The sequence below is a fragment of the Urocampus carinirostris genome, chromosome 12, assembly GCF_059441175.1.
Source record: "Urocampus carinirostris isolate Australia breed hairy pipefish chromosome 12, RoL_Ucar_1.0, whole genome shotgun sequence".
Classification (NCBI taxonomy): Eukaryota; Metazoa; Chordata; class Actinopteri; order Syngnathiformes; family Syngnathidae; genus Urocampus; species Urocampus carinirostris.
Window position 1 is genome coordinate 574,689 of NC_142360.1, and position 21,006 is coordinate 595,694.

The window sequence follows — 21,006 nt, forward strand, 5'->3', positions numbered from 1 at the left end:
TTTAGACCGGATTGTCTTATGCTGAGTGGTGCTTGCTCGTATCAGTGGTGAGTTAGCAAACTAGCGGAAGGCTGACCTCTTCAATTTATTTTGAATTACATTACACTACTTGCAGCAAGTAAAACACATGGTAGTGGAAGACGCTAGTTTGAGTGTATATATTGTGTATTATAAAGCGACCTATAATGCGGTAAAATATTTTTCAAGTGCCTCAATCTTTAGCCACTGATGTTAGCCACTTGGCTGCGGACTATGTTTCGCCAGGTTGCTATTCTGATTGTTAGCTGCTGCTGCTCTGCTTTTGGTGTCACTCGCCTTCCCCAGCAGCTCAAAGAAGTGGACATCAGAAAATTCTGTGATTGGGGAATTCTTAACTTTTTTCCACTGTTTCTTTCTCTATCTACTCATGTTAGCCACTTGGTTGCAGGATAGGCTTACTTCTACCCAATATTGTTATTGTTAGCTGCCCTGCTTCGCCTTTTAGTGTCATTGGCGTTCCACAGCTGCTCATAAAAGCATACATTGGCAAATCTTATGATTAAGGATCTATGATTTTTTCCCCACTGTTTCCTTCTTTATCTACTCGTATTAGCCACTTGGCTGCAAGTTATGGTTTGCTGTGAGTCGCTTCTGTCATTGTAAGCTGTTCCTGCTTTATATTTTAGCGTCACTCACCTTTCTCAACAGAGTTCTGTTATTCAGGCATCTTGCACTTTTTTTCTATTGTTTGCTTCTCTAGCCACTCATGTAAGCATTGAAAAACGATTTTAGGGTTAGAGCTAGGGTTTCCAAATAGACTTTGGTTCCAAATTAAATATTTTCAGGGTTTCCATCGAGTGTTTTGGCTGCAAATTAGGGTTTTTAAAGAGTTGTTAGGGTTACAAACCATGGTTTCTCTTCGTATTAAAGCTTCAAAATATATTAAAGGTTGCCAACTACCGTTTCAAATGAGGGTTTGTGGCTTCAAATTAGGGTTTTAAATCGTTTTTAGGGTTTCCAGCTTAGGTGCCAAACCACGGTTTTAGTTTCAAATAAGGGTTTCAAAAGACTTATAGGGTTGACAATTACCATTTCGGCTTAGTACTAATGTTTTAAAGCGTTTTAATGGTGTCCAACTAGGGTTTTAAACAAGTTTTTCTTCTTCATATTAGGGCTTTAAAGCAATTCTAGAGTTTCAAACAAAGGTTTCCCCTCCCAATTAGGGTTTACATGCGGTTTTAGGGGTTCCAACAAAGATTTCGGCTCCTAATTAGAGGTTTAAAGCATTTTTTACTGTTTTCAACAAGGGTTTCGGCTTCATTTTAGGGTTTTAAAGTTTTTTTCAGGGTTTCCAACAAGGGTTTTGGCTCGCAATCAGGGTTTTAAAGCGTTTTGGGTTTTCCAATAAGGGTTTAGTCTCCAAATTAGGGTTTTTAATAATTTTTATGGGCTTCATACTAGGAATTTAGAGCATTTTTAGGGTTTTAAATAAGGGTTTCCAACTAGGGTTTCACATTTGTATTAGTGTTTTAAAAGGTTTGAGTGTTTTCAACAAAGGAATTCTGGAAATAATTTGGTTTTATTATGCTTGATCGTACAAAGGAGAAAAATGTATCTGCAGTTTTCATAAGGACTCCAAATGACCTCCGCAAGGCCTTTGAAAACCCAGCTCCTCCTCCCAAAGCAACAAAAGCTTCACAAACTACAATATTTGCCGTACCGCTTTTCACGGTTGACTCTAATCAGCTTGCTGAAAATGTAGCTGACTGACACGTGAGCTAATTGTTTCTTCTAAAAATCAGCAGACTTTTTTAAATATAACGCTATGACCACAAAATTTACTTTTGTTGCCAGCACACCGTTGTTAACTTCTTCTGCAACTAGAAATAATGTAATTGGCACAACTGGGGATGTATAAGAAAGATTGTGGCGGCTCAGCAGAGAAACGTCAGCCACGATTTATTTAAGCGTTTACGGTTCTAGAGCTCAAACAGAAAATAAAAACAATAGACCAGTGGTGGTGAACACGTGGCTCTGGAGCCGCATGCGGCTCTTGGCCAATATGAATGCGGCTCTTTGCCTCATCATACTTTGTTTTTTCTACTGTAGCCAAGTGGATAACATGAGTGACTAAAAACAGAAACAGAGTGAAAAAAGTAAAATATGCATGAATTAGGGTATTTGGGCACGTTCAACTATGGAAGGCAAGTTAACAGCAAATCATTAGCAGCAAACAATAACGTTAGCATCTAGCTCAGGGGTGGCGAACACGTGGCTCTAGAGCCGCATGCGGCTCTTGGCCAATAAGAATGCGGCTCTTTGCCTCATCATATTTTCTATATACTCTGGCTCTTTGCCTTGTTTCATGTTTAGTTTTTTTTGTGTGTGTATTGAGGGTGGACACTTTCCTTGAAATCAACACAAGAACAATACTTGTGGTATTGTAAGGAGAGGAGTGTATTATGGGAAATAATATGTTTTTAATTGTGTGTGTTTGTTGGGTCAGTCTGTCATGGCAGGTCAGTGCTTTGTGTGGCTCTTTGACTCTCACAGTTTGTGGTGATTGCTAACTCGAGTCACCTGGAGCAATCACGTGGACGCCCTCTGATTGGCTCATGTTCCCTTCTTAAGCACGCTACGCCCAGACCTCTTGGTCTGAGGATTACGTTTGTACCCTGTATGACTCTCCCGATTACCTGTTCTGTCTTGATCTGTTTACCTGATTCTGCCGGCCACCGATCCGACCTGCTTCCGTCCCATGCTACGATCTTCTCTCCAGCCCCGGTAAACTTGACCTGCTAGACTTCCGCACTCCGATTGGCTACGTGTTCCGAAGCTACTTTCCCGGCTTGCTGCTGACGTCCGACAGCCATCGCGTCTCCCGCTAGCTGTACGCTTACCTAAATAAAGAACTGTAACGAACGCTCTGGGGTTTCCTGTTCTGTTCTGGTCCTTCTGACACAGTTAAAGATTTCGGCTCTTTGTGTCAAACTTGTTTGCCACCCCTGCAATAGACCTTGTGTTCGGCATGTTCCGATGCTTTAAAGGAGAACATGCAGTCGGCAACTAAAAGTGAAGAAACCACTCCGCCTTAAAACCCTATCTCCCTCCCTCGCCCTTCCACTCACTCTAATGCAGCAAACCAGCCAGCGTGACGGGCACAAGTTGAAGGAGGAACTCCATATTCTGCCCATAACGCTACAGCTAGCAACCACAACATGGTGCACCGCATCTAATGGGAGACGATACACGAGCTGCACGGAATTAATCGACTGGACTGAGTGTGAGCTATTCGACTGTTTGAATCTCATTGTTATTTGAGGCATAAGTAATTGTGGTCAAGTCAAGTCAAGTCAAGTCATGTTTATTTGTATAGCCCTTAATCACAAAGAGTCTCAAAGGGCTGCACGGATCAAAGACTATTGCAAACTATAATTACAGACTATTATGACACCATCCCCTCAGTCAGTGACAATTATCACAATTAATTGCATTATATTCACAGTTACTGGGATTTATTTACCGGCGTTTCATTGGCTAACCAATGTGTCAATCATCATTCGAATCGATCGCTATTGGCTAAAGTTATTCGGGGGTGAAGGGGAGGATCCTTTTTATCATTTACAGGCTGGCATTGGCTTGAACGGCAAAACAAAGCCTGCAATTGGCCAAAAAAGACGTGTCAATCATCAGTTGAATCGATCACTATTGGCTAAAGTCATTCGGAGGTCAAGGGGCGGATCCCTTTTATCATTTACAGGCTGGCATTGGCTTGAACGGCAAAACAAAGCCTGCAATTGGCCGAAAAAGATGAATGCGTATAGCACGTGGCTGACGGCATACAGAAAGCATTTTTTTACTATTTTGTATTTGTAAATATTTTATTCTCCTGGATTTACTAAACTCACGGATATAAGAGGACCACGGCTGCACATCATTATGAACACAACGACTTCGGTGAGCTACTCTGGCTATATATAATATTCCTGTATCTTTTTTCAGACTGAACTCGATGTTTCTGTGATAAGCGGTGCAGATAATGGATGGAATGGAGTGTCTATTTTTAAATTAAACTCAATTCCAAGTGTTTATTGTCATATATACAGTAAAGTTGCGAGCGAAAAAGAAAATGGAAACTAAGGAACGGTTGGCATTTCTTGAATCCCAAGACTTTAACCTTCCGAATGATGGAACGATGCATTTGAGTGACATCGTACGGACACCGCATCCGCACGTGTTCTCGACACGTATTTGCGTCTTTGCAAGCTTTCGGAATGTTAAGGGGGTAATAAGTTTGACTGAACTATCTGACTGTTTTGTCGACGTTCCCATTGTAGCGCCTTATAATCCGGTGCGTCTTATTTATGTCAAAAATAGGACCAAAAACTATTTTTTCGGGGTGCGCTCTATTACCCGGTGCGCCTTATAGTGCGTAAAATACGGTAATTCTTTATTAACGACCCGAGGGTGACTAATAAAACAGGAAAAGGCTTTCAATTTTATCTCGTCACCAAACTATTTTGGCTCATGGTATCATGTTTTTAGATATGTGGTGCCATGATTAAAATCATTTATTGACACTAACTGACTTTGAAAGACATCAAATAAATAAATCACAACTTTTATTTTGGTACAGTGTTCTAGTTTACGATGTCAATAAATGATTTTAATCATGTCCCCACATTTTCAACTTTTATTTTTGGTTTGAACAATTTTATTGACACTATTAACAGCAATTCAACAATGTGAGGTTTTCTCGACAATCTTAACAGCAATTAAGCATATTACCATAATAAAATTTGAGATGATGAGATAAAAGGTAAAGCCTTTTATCGTATGTCATCGGTTACCCTGGTTGTCTACTGGTTAAAGAATTGTGGCCAGTGATATTTTTTGACTGATCAATCATTGCTAGAATCCGGTATTGTACTACTGTAAAATCTTGTGTATAATGTGCACCCAAACTTTGAGTTCCATTTTGAGGTACAAAAAAACTGAGTGTAATACATGAATATATATGGGAATTGAACGCGTAATGAAATAAGCCCAAAAGCCTCTCACTCACCTCTCAAAAACATATCTCAAGGCTATAAAACCAAAAGCCACCGGCAAAGTGTAGATCAGATCTTTGGGGAGTGGGTAGTGACCCTCGCTAGCATCCATATCCCGCCAGTGTATGCCGGGGGGCAACCAGTACCTGTCCTGCCATAGCCATTCATTTAGCAAGGCTTCCATCCTTTTTGGATTGGGCAAAGAAAAAACATTTCAGTTTCTCTGCAGCAATATTTGAAAAAACCCCAACATGCAATGAATACACAAGTTGAGAACTTGTCACACTGATTATGCAGATGATTGAAGAGACCCCACTTGCATCCCTTAACACGTAATGAACAGTAATAATAACAATTCTTTAACGACAATAAACAAGATCAGGAACGCACCCTCTTTAAAACACACACACTCACACATACAAACGCTGCCTTGATAACGAAATTGATTTTATGTATTCTATTTGAACTATGCAGAAAATAAAGAAAAAAACGAAAGGGTAAATGAAAAATCTCACCTGTCCGCGCTGCTGTGAGGAGGGTGACAAACGCGCAGCGTCTAATTCTCGGGGGAGGAGCTTTCCTCGCACTGGGGGGGCGGAACTAAATCGCCTTAGCTTCATTGCCAGAGGCGGTGCTATCAACCGTCTAGCTCAGTGAATTTCAACCACTGTGCCGCGACACACTAGTGTGGCGTGAGAGATCGTCAGGTGTGCTGTGAGAAATTATCCAACGACACTTTTTAAAATTTAAAATTTTATAAAACATTTATGAATCATTTTCTGCAAATATTATGTCATTGTCAAGTGTCTGTGCTGTAAAATAATTGAAATTAAACATACAGTGTCATTTTATAACATTTTTGGTTAGTGGTGTGCCGCAAAATGTTTCCAATATAAAAACATGCCCTGGCTCAAAAAAGGTTAAAAAAAACACTGGTCTAGCTAGCAGTAGATATGGGAATTCCGGATCTTATTGGAGAACCGGCTTTTTCGGCTGGACTCTAAAAAGAGGTGTCTCTTTCGGCACCCAAGCAGTTCTTTAGATTTGTTTTTTTGATGATATATTACCAATAATAATGAAATATTATGCACCAAAGTTCTATCTATCTATCTATCTATCTATCTATCTATCTATCTATCTATCTATCTATCTATCTATCTATCTATCTATCTATCTATCTATCTATCTATCTATCTATCTATCTATCTATCTATCTATCTACCTACCTACCTACCTACCTACCTACCTACCTACCTACCTACCTACCTACCTACCTACCTACCTACCTACCTACCTACCTACCTCCCTCCCTGACTCCCTCCCTCCCTACCTACCTACCTACCTATCTACCTACCTACCTACCTACCTACCTACCTCCCTCCCTCCCTCCCTCCCTCCCTCCCTACCTACCTACCTATCTATCTATCTATCTATCTATCTATCTATCTATCTATCTATCTATCTATCTATCTATCTATCTATCTATCTATCTATCTATCTATCTATCTATCTATCTATCTATCTATCTATCTATCTATCTATCTATCTATCTATCTATCTATCTATCTATCTATCTATCTATCTATCTATCTATCTATCTATCTATCTATCTATCTATCTATCTATCTATCTATCTACCTACCTACCTACCTACATAGATTTTAGGGGTGTAAAAGCCGTCTAATAGACGTCTAAGGATACCTAAACTAAAATATGTCAACCACAGGTCTACAAGTGAAAGTTTTTTAGATGTTTAAACTAAGACTAGTCGTCTAATTTCCCACTGAGACTGTTTTGGATCTAACATGTGTCTAACTCACATCTAACTTCCCACTATACACTTTGGGGGGTGTCTAAAAGACAACTAAAGGAAATCTAAAATCAATGTTTACACTTGGACTAGACATCTAATAAACGCCTAACATCCCACTGAGAATTTTTGAGTATACAAGACGTCTAATAGATGATAGTTTATATAATAGCTTGTGCAGCTCACTACAGATACAATTGTCTAGCTCAGGCAAGCACAAACTATAACTAGGCCCACCTGATAGTCCGGAGCGGGCTTTCGTCGTCGGTTAGCCCCAGTGGGACTTGCCCGCTCGAAGGAGTGCTGTCCTGGCTTGTGCCCAGATACGTCGGCAGCGCCGGGCGTTCGCTGTCGCAGACGGGCAGGAAGCCTCCCCCTCTTGGCTGGGGAACAGGGGGAATGGGAACCTAAACGCACTGGAAGGGAGAGATTCCCGTAGAAGAGCTGACCAGGGAGTTGTGAGCATACTCCACCCAAAGCAAGTGTTTGCCCCACGAGAGCGATTCCCGAGACACCATGCAGCGCAGCGCTGTCTCCAAGTCCTGGTTCACTCGTTCAGACTGTCCGTTGGACTGGGGATGGAACCCTGATGAGAGACTGACTGACGCCCCCAGTAGACGTCAGAATTCTCTCTGAAATCCTGACGAGAATTGAGGACCCTGGTCAGAGACAATATCATTTGGAATGCCATGGTGGCGAAACACGTTCTGTTGAACGGCCTGGGCGCTTTCTTTAGCGGAGGGGAGTTTGGGTAGAGCAACAAAATGTGCCATTTTACTGAACCGATCAAATATGGTCAGGACGGTAGTCATACCTTCAGATTCAGGCAGCCCGGTTACAAAGTCCATAGCTAGATGTGACCATGGTCGATGAGGGACCGGTAGGGGATGTAGTAGACCCGCCGGACGCTGGTGAGAGGACTTATTCTGGGCGCAGACTTGACGAGCCAGTCTTTTATGTCTCTTGCCATGGAAGGCCACCAAAAACGCCGAGACACAAAACCTTGGGTTCGCACTGCTCCTGGGTCGCAAGACAGGTGGAATCGTGCCCCCACTGTAGGACCTCTGAGCGTAGGGACTCTGGGACAAATAATCGACCCTCGGGACGGAGCTTGGTCTCGCAGCGCTTCTATTACTCGTCTCTACACGTCCCATGTGACGGTTGCAACCATGCGCGACCCTGGGGTTGGTCCTCTGGTTTCTGGAACTGTCTAGAGAGGGCGTCGGGTTTTACATTGCGGGTCTGTAGGACAGGGTGAAATTGAAGCGGGCAATAAACAGAGACCAACGCGACTGTCGTGGGTTTAGTCGTTTGGCCAAACGGATATATTCTAAATTCTTGTGGTCCGTCCAGACAATAAACGGCACCGTCACCCCCTCCAGCCAGTGCCGCCACTCTTCTAGCGCTAGCTTAATGGCCAGCAATTCATGATCCCCCACATCGTAGTTGCGCTCTGCCGGGGATAACCGCCAGGAGAAGAAGGCGCACGGGTGCATCTTCTGGTCCTTCGAAGATCTCTGGGACAGGACAGCCCCAACACCCACATCCGACGCGTCCACGTCAACCACAAGTTGCCGTGCGGGGTCTGGTAAGGGCTGTGGAAAAGTAAGTTTTAAGTTTATGGAAGGCCTCGTCAGCTGCGGGGCACCATCGGAAAGTGTCCTTGGGGCTGGTAAGAGCCGTGAGGGGAGCCGCCACCGAACTGTAATTACGGATGAACCTTCTAAAGAAATTGGCGAACCCAAGAAATTGCTGGAGCTTTTTACAATTCTCCGGAACGGGCCAAGAGGTGACAGACGACACTTTGGCCAGATCCATCTGTAGCTTCCCTTCGGTTATTATGTAGCCCAAGAATGAAACAACCTTGGAGTGGAACTCACATTTCTCGGCTTTGACAAAAAGGGAGTTCTCCAGGAGGCGACGGAGGACGAGCTGGACGTGTTTCTGATGTTCCTCTCGGGACTTGGAAAAGATTAGAATGTCATCCAAATATACAAAAACAAAACGGTTCAGCACATCCTGTAACACGTCATTAATCAGAGATTGGAAGACAGCGGGAGCGTTGGTTAACCCGAACGGCATTACCAGATATTCGTAGTGGCCGGTGGGGGTGTTGAACGCCGTCTTTCATTCGTCTCCCTCCCGGATACGGACCAAATGGTAGGCGTTACGGAGATCGGGTTTCGTGAATATCGTGGCCCCTTGTAATAACTCGAAGGCAGAAGCAAGTAATGGTAACGGGTAACGGTTCTTTACCCTGATATCGTTGAGTTTCCGGTAATCGATGCAAGGTCGGAGAGACCCATCCTTCTTCCCAACGAAGAAGAACCCTGCTCCCGCTGGCGAAGAAGAATGATGATGATGCCGGCCGCCAGGGCATCTGACATATACTTGACCATAGCCTCCCTCTCGGGAGCCGACAGGGAATAGAGCCGACCCCGAGGGGGCGTGGACCCGGCCAGGAGATCAATAGCGCAATCAGAAGGCCTATGGGGCGGCAGGGACGAGCCCTTTGCCCTGCTAAAAACCTCCCGTAAATGATGGTAGCACTCAGGAATCCGGGACAGGTCGGGTGGAGTCTTAGGGGAAACGGAACTATCTGGTCGAGAGGCCGCGCGCAGGCAGGTTTGATGACAGTCCATACCCCACTCCAATATCGAGCCAGAACGCCAATCAAAATGTGGATTATGTTGGACCAACCAGGGGTGGCCAAGAACTATAGGTTGACCCGGGGAGTGCAGCAGATTAAAACAAATCTTCTCTCGGTGATTACCGGACAGTTTTAATTCGACGGGGAGCGTTATTTATGAAACAGTGCCCAGCAAGTGCCCATCTAACGCTTGTGCCGAGATTGGACTGGGGAGTGTTTTTACAGGTATACCTAACTTGCGGGCGAGGGACAGATCGATAATGTTTACCTCGGCACCGGAGTCAATCAGGGAATGTCTGAGCAGAATCGGAGAGGTAGAGAGAAGCCTGGATAACGGGTCTTGCGTTCTTGGGAGCAGATACGAGGGCTGAGCTCAATCGTACGCCCCCTATTTCCAACGAGCGTTGGCTTTTACCGGACATGTGGCCACGCGATGTCCCTTGCCGCCGCAGTATAAGCATAATTGTTCAACAAACTTTCGCTGGCGTTCCTCGGGGGAAAGAGAGACCCGGTCCACCTCCATTTTTTCTACGATGGGGAAGGCCGGGACCCGGGAGTTCGGTACGTTACCCTCTTCTGGAGTCGGGCAGGTAACGACTCGGTTTGGACCTCCCCGCTCCCGTCGTCTTGCCTGAACCCGGCGGTCGATCCAGGCGGTTAATTCTATCGCCTCATCTAGCGTGGCCGGAGAAGCGTGTGACACCAATTCATCTTTAAGATAGTCCGCCAAACTATGCAAATAAGCGTCGACCAGCGCCTCTTCATTCCATTGGCTTTGTGCCGCGAGTGTACGAAAGTCAATTGCATAATCGGCTATTGGGCGCCTTCCCTGGCGAATGTTCAGTAGCGAACGGGAGGCATCGGCTGACGAAGAACCCGAATCAAATACCTTCGTCATCTCTTGAGCCAGAAGGTTGAATGAAGTGCACGCCATCGCACCTCTCTCGTAAGCGGCCGTTCCCCAAAGACGAGCTCTTCCCGTGAGGTGGTTTATGACGAACGCCACTTTAGCCACTTTAGCCGCTTTAGTGGCGAAATTGCGGGGCTGGAGATCAAATATCAACCAGCAATTTAGTAAGAACGGGCGGATCTGGGCGGGATCTCCACAAAACTTCTCTGGCTCGCCCACTCGTGGCTCAGCGAATCCGGCGCAGGATGGACCTGGAGAGGGCGGGGCTGGAATTCGCCACCGGGATTTTGAAGGAGCGCTTTCGGTGTTGGGCACCGATGAAGTGGCTTGTCGGACCATTATTTGAGAGAGATTGGACCAATCCTGGTGTAATTGATCCAGCTCATGCCGTTGCTGGCGCATTTGCTGAGCTAGGCTGGCTACTTCGGAGGCGACTTGTCGAACCGCACTTTCGGCAGGAGGAATGCACTGGAATGCGCCATGCTGGTTCTCGCTTCCGTGGTCGTCAGGGGGCAAAGGAACGAACGCGGTATTCATTCTGGTCAGAGTGTTCTATCAGGAGACCAGAATAGACCAGGAAACCCCAAAGTATTCGTTTCAGTTCTTTATTTAAGGAAGCGTTCACGGCTCGCGGGAGACGTGATGGCCTTCAGACGTCAGCAGCGGCGCCGGAGAGATAGCTTCGGATCGAGTGGCCAATCGGATTGCGGAAATCAGGCAGGTCTATTTTACCGGGGCTGGAGAGGAGATCGAAGCGTGGGGCGGAAACAGGTCGGATCGGAGGCAGGCAGAAACAGGTAAGCAGAGTTCTTAGACGAACGGGAAATCAGGAGAGTCACACAGAGTTACAAATGTACACCCTGACACGGAACTCTGGGCGCAGCGCGCTTAAGAGCGAAGTGCCAGCCAATCAGAAGGCGCCCACCCAGGCGCCACCTGATTGCTCCAGGTGATCAGAGTTAGTAATCATGACATCCCTTTTGACCAATCAGTCCAATTATCTCCAGTTTCCCTTATTAATGTGGTCCATGCCCTGCCTAAATTTATGTACCATTCATACTTACCCTGCGAATCTGTGGCCCTCCTGTCCACATCGTAATCATCACTGTTGTCAGCAGTTGTTCTGAAACATTCTCCAGTTTCAATGATTTGTCCCTTGATAATCTAACACAGATGGTCAGTAGGGCCAAACAAACTACGAGCATGCTTGATCCGTTTCCAGCTTCACTGGTGAAGGATCTGTTTGGGATCTTAGGACCATCAGTTTTAAATATTATTAATATATCGCTATCCTCGGGTATTGTTCCTGTAGCCTTCAAGTCTGCCGTCATTAAACCCACCCTTAAGCGACCTAACCTTGACCCGGAAAGCCTAGGTAATTATAGGCCAGTGTCATATCTGCAATTTTTTGCGAAATTACTTGAAAGGGTTGTTGCACAGCAGCTAAATGACTTCATGTCAGAAAATAACCTCTTTGTCCAGTCAGCATTTAGGGCAAATCACTCTACTGAGACAGCCCTGGCTAAAGTAACCAATGATCTCCTTTTAACAATAGATTCCGGTGCCTCAACAATGTTACTGCTGCTGGATCTCAGCGCTGCTTTTGATACTGTCGACCACAACATATTATTGGTTCGTCTAGAACGCATTGGTATCTCAGGAACTGTACTCTCGTGGTTTAGGTCCTACCTGTCAGACAGGATGCAATGTGTTGACTATGGCACTCTGACCTCTAAACAATCTAATGTCCCCTGTGGTGTTCCTCAAGGCTCTGTACTTGGCCCCCTTCTTTTTAGCATTTATATGATCCCGCTTGGTGACATTATCCGCAAGTATAATATTAGTTTCCATTGCTTGACATTTAGGTTGTAGAAATCTGGAGGCTTGCCTTACTGAGATTCAAAGATGGATGTCACTTAATTTTTTATGCCTTAACCCAGAAAAAAACTGAAATGTTGATTATTGGTCCAGCTCACTGTCGTCAGTTGTTTTCAAGCACTACCCTGAATCTAGACAAATGTAATATCACCCATAGTGACTCGGTCAAAAATCTAGGTGTTATATTTGATTCTAATCTGTCGTTTCAGTTACACGTGAAAAATATTACTAGAATAGCTTTCTACCACCTCTGTAATGTTGCAAAGATTCGTTCGATGCTGTCCCAATCAGATGCAGAGGTTTTAATTCATGCGTTTATTACTTCTCGGCTTGATTACTGTAATGTATTGCTTTCTGGTCTCCCGATGTCTAGCATTAAAAGTTTGTAGCTGGTTCAGAATGCGGCAGCTAGACTTTTGACGAAGACCAAAAAGTTTGAGCATATTACTCCTGTATTGGCCAACTTGCACTGGCTCCCAGTCCACTTAAGATGTGACTTTAAGGTTCTCTTATTAACCTATAAATGTTTGCATGGGCTTGCACCCTCTTATCTCTCCGATTTGATTTCCCCCTATGTTCCTGCACGGAGTCTGTGCTCGGAAAATGCCGGTCTACTTGTGACTCCGAGAGCCAAGAAGTCTGCAGGCTCGAGAGCGTTCTCCATCCGGGCCCCGGTGTTATGGAATGCCCTGCCTCTGGAGATAAGATCTGCAACCTCAACGGAAGTTTTTAAATCAAGGCTTAAGACACACTTCTATTCCAAAGTGTATGATTGATGCCCACCTCATATTTTGTTTTTTCCTGTCTTTTTCCGACGCCTGCCTGGCTGATACGAAGCAGAAGGTTGATTCGGGATGGGTCAGCGGACCAGCGTCTGACCTGCAGCATGTCAACCCCTGCATTTACCAGCTGGCAGAGATGGGAGGCTGGTCGTGGCCGTCATAGATTTTCTGGACTGGTTTGCCGGCTGGGCGTGTCGTTGATGTCATGCACTTTCCGGACAATTTCAACATCTTACCTAATGTTTACTATTATGTGTACAGTAATGCTAATTGTAATTCACCCTGGTCAATCCTGGAAGGGGGATTACCACATGTGAGGTCCTTTCTCAAGGTTTCTCTTTTCTCCTCACACTGAGGGTTTTGAGTTGTTCCTTGCCCACATGCTGGTTTAAGATCAGGTAATTGTGCAGTCCTTTGAGACATTTTTGTGATTAAGGGCTATATAAATAAATGTGACTTGACTTGACTTTTGGTTAGGGCCTTTGGTTTGTGTATTTCTCTCTGGTCTATAGTGGGATTATGTGCTAGACATCATTATGGCAAGTGTGGTTGGCTGCTGTAATTATGTAATCTCAGTCTGTGTCTGAAATGTTGTGTTATTGAAGAAGTAATTTTGTAGTCTTACCGTAGTTTTATCTTAGTATTTTTGTTGTAGTTTTTCTGTAGAATTCCTGTAGTAGTACTTTTGTATTATAGTACTACTGTCCTGGTATCTCTATAGCATTTTGAAGAATTTAGGCAGTAGTAGTAGTTTTTTTTTTATTGTATTTCTACATTATTTTCAAATGCAGGTCACAGCATAAGTACCCATAATGATGTCTTTTTTCAATTATTTTGTGAACTCTTCTGTAGGTAAGCGCTTATACTAGAAGTAATAACATCGTAGCAATTTCAATACATTATCCATAAACAAAAAGTCAATATAAATAGTGTTAATGAAGTAGTGTTACTGTAGTTGTACCTTTGTAGAATAGTCTTAGTACTTTTATGTTTTAGTTTTACTGTGCTTGTATTTTTTAGTATTTTAAAGTATTTATGTAGTAGAACTTTTTTATTATCGTAATACTTTAATATTATTTGTGAATTTTGTAGTATTTCTTTCTTCTTCTAAAGCAAAATAATATACTATGTCCATGTTTATAAGCATTTAATTAGATATTTATCCTTGCAATAATTTTCTTTTATTTTTGTAGCATTTCTATAGTACTATCTTTGTAGAATCATAGTGGTAGTAGTTCTGTAGTATTAAATTTAAATTAAAATACACACTGATCAGAAAAAGTACTCGCGAAACTTTTGCCCCCTTTTGGACTGGGGATTACTCAGTCCATTAAAATGAGTCGTGATGGAAATATCGAAACATTGAAATATGAAAATATATGAAAAATGTCACTGTGAGTCGGGTTTTGAGGGCTGTGCAGGACAGATGAGAATCCCATAGAGCCACCTCGAGCCCCTGGTGGCCAACTGCACAGCTGTGGAGGCTCTCCGCTGTACGTCACCTGCATTCTGTCCTGGAAGTGGAGTGATCCAAAAAACAAATCCTTGCACAACAATGTTACTAAATCTTTCCTTGATAAGTCCAATGGGGACTTCCCCGAATGTCCACCTTACTAGGCCATCTCGATCACATCATTCTAAATCAAATAAATACAGTCTAAATAATTTCCTCTTCAGAATTGTTGATCTATTTTGTCTCTAAATCTCAAATTTGGTTGATTGCACCGTTCCAGTCACTGAACTCCTTAACTATCATCATCATTTTAATCATCACCTAGCCAAATAAAACACTTGTGATTTACTCTTGTTATGTTTCAGTCTTAGTTTCTTTAAATCAAATTTTTCTTTTGCATTATCATTTTAGGCCAATCTTTAAGCATCACTTCTGTAAACATTTTCTTCGTTCCTTGTTTATCTTTTATTCCCTTTCAAATCTTAATATCATGTGTACTCTGAAGTATTGTGTCTAATGTGGTTGCATGCAATGTTTTCATTAAAAATTTCAATGTAGACGTTTATTCATATCTCAGGATCTCCTGTTTACCATATCAGTATTCTAAATTTCTTGTTGCTAGGTTTTAATTGCACAATTTTACCAATGCAAATGCTTAATGCTTACTTCAACCGAAATAAAATGCAAGGTATTTTCCTGTTACCTATTTTTCTTCAAAATCACCCTGATGCTTCTGCATCTGGCAAGAAATATAAAAGTTTCATGGAGAGCATATTCAAAACAACACTGAGCGTTTCAACATCATTAGGGCCTTGTTCTCAAAACAACGGCTGCCGTCCTCCGTCATAGTCCTGTTATCAAAATTCCCTAGTCAAAATATTCTGCATTTGGAACAGCGTGACCTGTCATTGAACTAAAGCCCAGTCAGTGAATATCTTCAATTAAACTCAATAAATGTAACTTGTATTCAATCATATAAAATCCCTTATAGTCAAATGTATAAAATCCTTCACAAGCATGTTAGCTTGAATGATAATGGTTAGTTTTATATTTAGGGTACAGTAGAGACTCAATTTTATAGGGATCTGGTCTACCTGTGTGGACTTAATGTAGCATGTTAGTATACATTTTAGAGTTTTCTTTTTCAGGGTAGTCACTGCTGAGTTTACACTTTTCAAGTCATTTTTTGAACCTTCACTTTTCAACCAAATATGTGTTTTAGACAAGACCTTGGTGTCTTTTAAAAATCTTTTCAACATTTTGGTAAATATGTTTTCACTTTTCAACCAAATAAATTCATATTTTGGATAAAACTTTTGACTTATTTTCAACCATTTTTTTCCCTGAACACATCATCATTTATTCGGGCAAACTTTTAGGAGGGAGGGATTTTTAAGGGTTATTGATCTATCTTCGTTATTCATTAGCCATTATTCGTTATCAGTCAGTTCATAATACGCTACAAAGCCAAGGTGCCGGGACACTTACTCTCAGCCAAAAGGCCGAGCTAAGGTCCTAGCCCCAAAGCCTTGCTGCGATTCCGGTTTGGCTTTTTTTTTTAACAGATATAGGATGTAAAGACATCAGATTTGTCAAGGATTATATTGTATCTGTTGGGCTTTATTATGTGTTTTTACAAATCACAAAATTGTCATCATAAGTTACATCATCATCACCCTACCTTTGTTTACTCAGTAATGCACCCTTAATTTAAACTGACAGATAATTTCAATCCATCGTACAGGAAATGAACAATTCAGATTAAGAATATTTGTAAGAGACACAGGACAAAATTTTGGAAAGTTTTTTTGGGCATTGTCTGCTATCAAGGGATTTTAAAGGGGCATGAAGTAAGTGAATTAAAATGAACTACAGTATTCCCTCAATTTTCTCAGTTAAAACATTCTATAACCTCTTGTATTTAGAGAATTTTCCACAAAGTAGGAATCAGTCATTTTTAACTAATCCAATTTTCAGACTTAATTATACAGCTTCTCCCGTTAATTCAGTTGTGTTTATTTTGTAGCCAGAAGTGGCCTAGAATGTCATTTTCTCAGTACTTTTTAGAACCAGTTTGGACAAAGGCCGGTTGTTCTGTGAAAATTTCCAATCTACGTATAAGTGTCGGTCTTCCATTTAGCCTCGAAAAGCCCTTTTAGTATAAGCTATTTTGCCGGTGCATTTCTGAACTGCTCATCCTTTTCAACCAATACTTTGATAACCTACTTTCTTGGTACTTGGAATCAAACAAACACGCAGAGGAAAAAACTTTCCTCAAAATAAGAAAAAAAAAATCGGTGGACACAAAAATAGTGAGGGAACTCTACGTCAAAATTATTACCCGAGTGGCCCTCGCAACTCTGAATGAACACCGACTCTCAGGGTCGGTAAAAGGCACTTAAATGAAAGACCAAGAGCAGCACTCGCACCTGGCGCTCCCTTTATCGGTACAATATCAAACAATGCTTTGATACTTCCTTTTGCCAATAATTCGTCCATGCTAATCTGCCGCATTATCTCACGCATTGTAAATGGGCTTTCTTAACGGCCATTTCCGTCATTAAAAACAGCCTTATTGTGCCTCGGTTTTGACAACTGGGAATGTGTCTGAGTTTATGAGTCCTAGATACAGTAGTTTTCTTGTTCTACCGTAAATTCCGGACTATAAGCCGCTACTTTTTTCCCTAACTTTCAACCCTGCGGCTTATTCAGTGATGGGGCCAATTTATGTAATTTCTCTAACAGCCGCCAGCGGCGCTCGAGTGTTGCTACCATTAACCGCCCTGTCACAGCCACCGTTTGGGATGAAAGCTATATTATTATTATTAAAGCTTTGAAAACTCTCTTGGTGTATCGTCTTTCTTTGTAAATATGTGTAACCCATGTATAATATGTATTTGCAACTGTATATTTTTGTAATGTATTTATTTGTATTTATTTTAGACACTTATTCTGATATGTTTGTCACAGGTGAACGAAAAATGTGGGGCGGAACAAACGCGGGGTGCCGAGTTTAAGTGGGGATCGCTAAAGGTGAGGGACAAACAAGGAAAGAAGAGGGGGTAAAAAGTTGGTTAAAGAAAAAGGAGTTGCGTGAGTACATGTGTTCATCTGATATATTTTTCCCACCCTTACCTTTGGAAATATACACTTTTTTCCTTGAATTACTTTCAACGGGACCGGACTCTGCAGGTCTGCATCAAACCTAACTACCGGTATCATTTTCCGTTCATTTTGCCGGCTGTGATTTTTGGACTGTGGATTTTAATAAGGGACATTTAGTTTCAATCGCGGGACTTGAAGTCGGGTTTGGTTTAATTTTGTGTTTGTGTTACATGTTTAAATGTGGGCGCATGCGGCTTATATACAGAAGTGGCTTGTATATGTACAAAATCGGTTTTCCTCTTAAAATGTGGTGGGTGCGGCTTATAATCAGGTGCGCTCTATAGTCCGGAATTTACGGTGTATATATCAGGGCTTCTGTATGCTCCGCCCTTGGCGCTAAGAATCAAATTTTAGGGCGGCATTAGCTCAGGAGGTAGAGCGCTCGTCTTGGGATCAAGAGGTCACAGGTTCGATTATATGTCGCAGTGTCCTTGGGCAAGACACTGAATCCCTAATGACCCCGATAGCAGGTAGTTGCCTTGCATGGCTGATGCTGCTATCGTTTGTTGATTCTTCCCTTTGTCATTGTAGTAATTCTTTAGATTATGTCACGCCATGCCAACGGGCATTTTAACAGCAATTCCTGCCATTTAAAACGGCCTTATCTCGCAACAAATTTGACAACTAGGAGTCAGTGATTTTTTTCTTGTTTTAAATGTTGATTATTGCCTCTGTTCCTAATTTTTCAGAATTTTTCACGCCAAGGAGTTTCTTATCAGCCATTACCAACGTTGTAAACGGTCTTCTCGAATCGGTTTTGACAGCTAGGAACGTGTCAGTGCCTACGAGTCAGCAATATTGTTTTCTCGTAACATATAGAATGTTAGCGACCAGAGTGGTGTTGCAAAGGCTTCCTGTTATGGCGACGAGTGCATGGGAAAAGAATGCATCGTTAATATGTTGCAGGTTGAAATATTAGGAGACATAATCGAGTACTAAAGGATTTTGTCAATCTGTTTTAGTCTCTGTTTTATTAACCATAACAGTACAAATCAAATTAAATATGATGCATGAACATTTTTGTTTTAAATGTCTTAGAAATATGATATTGAATTTCTGCGTAATGTGTTTTGTATCAGTTTGGGTTTTGTAATAACACATAAATAACCACAGTACATTAGACTGCCGGGATTCAACAGGGGCAGCTTGCTAAGTGAAATTGCCTTAAAGGGAGGGATAGAAACTTATGGTAATATATAGCTAATGTGTTACAAACACCAGAGGCGTGTTCAGGAGAGTGAGCGATTGCTATCGCTAGCTATCGCTAGCTTCTGAACGGCCAATGATTATTGAGCGCTCGCGTGCCCGAGTAATCACGGGAGAAAGACCGCTTACTTTGATTTCCAACATGGCGTCGACAGTGCAGAAGATGGAGGATCTCACCCTGACGAGTGCTGTTGGCGATGTAATATATCGTCTTACATTGCCTGGTAATGTTTGTGAACAATGCAAGACAGGTATGACCCTTCCACTGCGTTTAGGATAACCTTAACTGTGTCAATATGCGAACTGTCGCTCATATAAGCCAACTCGCTCAAAGCAAGCTGTAGAACGAAATCCATTGTACTGTCGTCGGCCATTTTGGATCAGTAAGGCAATCACAGTGAGCGATTACAAAACGTTCAGCAGTGCGCGGCAAGCGATTAACAAGCGACTACATGTCTGATTACTCTCCTGAACACGCCTCTGGTTCCATATATAAAAACTTCAACACATTAGTAAATAAAAAGTACTATTTACTACTTACAAGTAAAGGAAGAGTGAATTTTTTTTATTTTTTTTTATTTTTGGTGTGACGTGAGTCGACCTTGTCAAATTGAGTAGCGGGTGGATGCAGATTGGGACTGCGCCGAATAAAAATAATACTGATTTTAAAATTTACACTAGCAAAGTCGTCAAACTTGACGTACCAGTGACAAATCCGATGTATTTATGTTGGAAATAAATGACAATGTGTTCCAGGAAAAACTGATTGAAAATACTTCAAAAAGAAATCAATTTTTTTTGTCCAGGACTCCTGTATTTGTCACGACCAGAACAAGCAGTGGACCCAAATGCGTAACATTTCACACAAGGCTTTATTGAGGTATAGAGGAAGTCAGGGGGAGAGGGAAAAAAACAGCGATCCGGTGCTTGCTGGGCAGGGGGAGCAGGAATCCCTCGCAAACGAAGCATGGTGGGGATCGGAAGCAAGTCAGGCTGCCGGGACGGGAGAATAGAGCGTGGTCGGAGATTGGAAGCAAGTCGGGCAGCCGGGACGGGAGACAGAGCGTGTCCGGAGATCGGAAGCAACTCTGGCAGCCAGGACGGGAGACAGAGCATGGTCGGATATCGGAACAATCGGGTAGCCGGGACGGGAGAAAGGAGCGTGGTCCCAGATCGGAACAAGTGAGGTAACCATAGACGATTGGGAAGCCAGGGACAGACGAGCAGGATACAAGAACCGGTCAGGACAGAACGGAAGCCAGAGTTAAAAATGCTTGGCTTGCATGTACGAAGGTTTGCTGACAAGGATTAACGAAAATGACGTGCTTAAATGGGAGGAGGACTAATTCGGGAAATAGTAGCAGCTGGGGCTGAACGAGTGACCACAGGTGAGGGCAATTTGCAAATCATGACAGTACCCTCCTCTTAAGGGACGGCTCCAGAATCCCAAAAGAAAAAAAAATCAGCACTCCTCAGACCGGACCGATGCCCCGGAGGAAGGCGGCCCAGCACCAGCATCTGGAGGCGATGCAGGAGCTGGACCAGGAGGAGGCTGATTGGAAAAGTCCAAAATCTGCCTGGTGGGGATCCAGGACCTCTCTTTTGAACCCTAACCCTCCCAATCCACCGGATATTGCAGCCCCCAACCCCTTTGCCTGGAGCGGAGAAGGCGTCGCACGATGTAGACGGGACCCCCGTCCAGCAGACGGGGGGCTGGAAGCGGGGGGGGCTGGAGGCAGAGGTGCCTCTGGTGTCAACATGCTCTGGCAGACCGGCATGGATGGACCCTTATGGTTCTGGGCAGGCAAAGTCGAACCGCCGATAGACTGAGCCCGCTCCACGGCGAACGTTCCCAGGAACCGGGGAGCCAGCTTGCGAGATTCCACCTGGAAGTGAATGTCCTTGGTGGACAGTCAAACCCTATGGCCCACCTGGTAGACAGGAGCAGGGTTCCTACGGTGATTGGCCCCGAAGGAGTACGTGCCAACAGCCCCAAGCAGGGCGGCACGAGCCCGCGCCCAGGTGAGGGAGCAGCGGCAGGTGATGGCGAGACCTGAAGGACAAGAGGCCCCTTCCTTGGGGAAACAGCAGAGGTTGGTAGCCGTAGATGCACTGGAAGGGA

The 21,006-nt window shown here is 43.3% G+C and overlaps 1 protein-coding gene across 1 annotated transcript in view; it reads right to left on the minus strand.

The window, feature by feature from the left end:
• LOC148354599 (ceramide synthase 4-like) overlaps positions 1-5,684 on the minus strand; it is a 38,148-nt gene extending 32,464 nt beyond the window's left edge. The window contains exons 1-2 of the mRNA XM_088349113.1: positions 5,546-5,684; positions 5,045-5,215 (exon numbers count right to left, since the gene is read on the minus strand). Coding sequence (XP_088205239.1) covers positions 5,045-5,214 — 170 coding nt within the window. The 5' untranslated portion in view covers position 5,215; positions 5,546-5,684. The remainder of the gene's footprint in view (positions 1-5,044; positions 5,216-5,545) is intronic.
• Between the last annotated feature and the right edge of the window lie 15,322 nt (positions 5,685-21,006).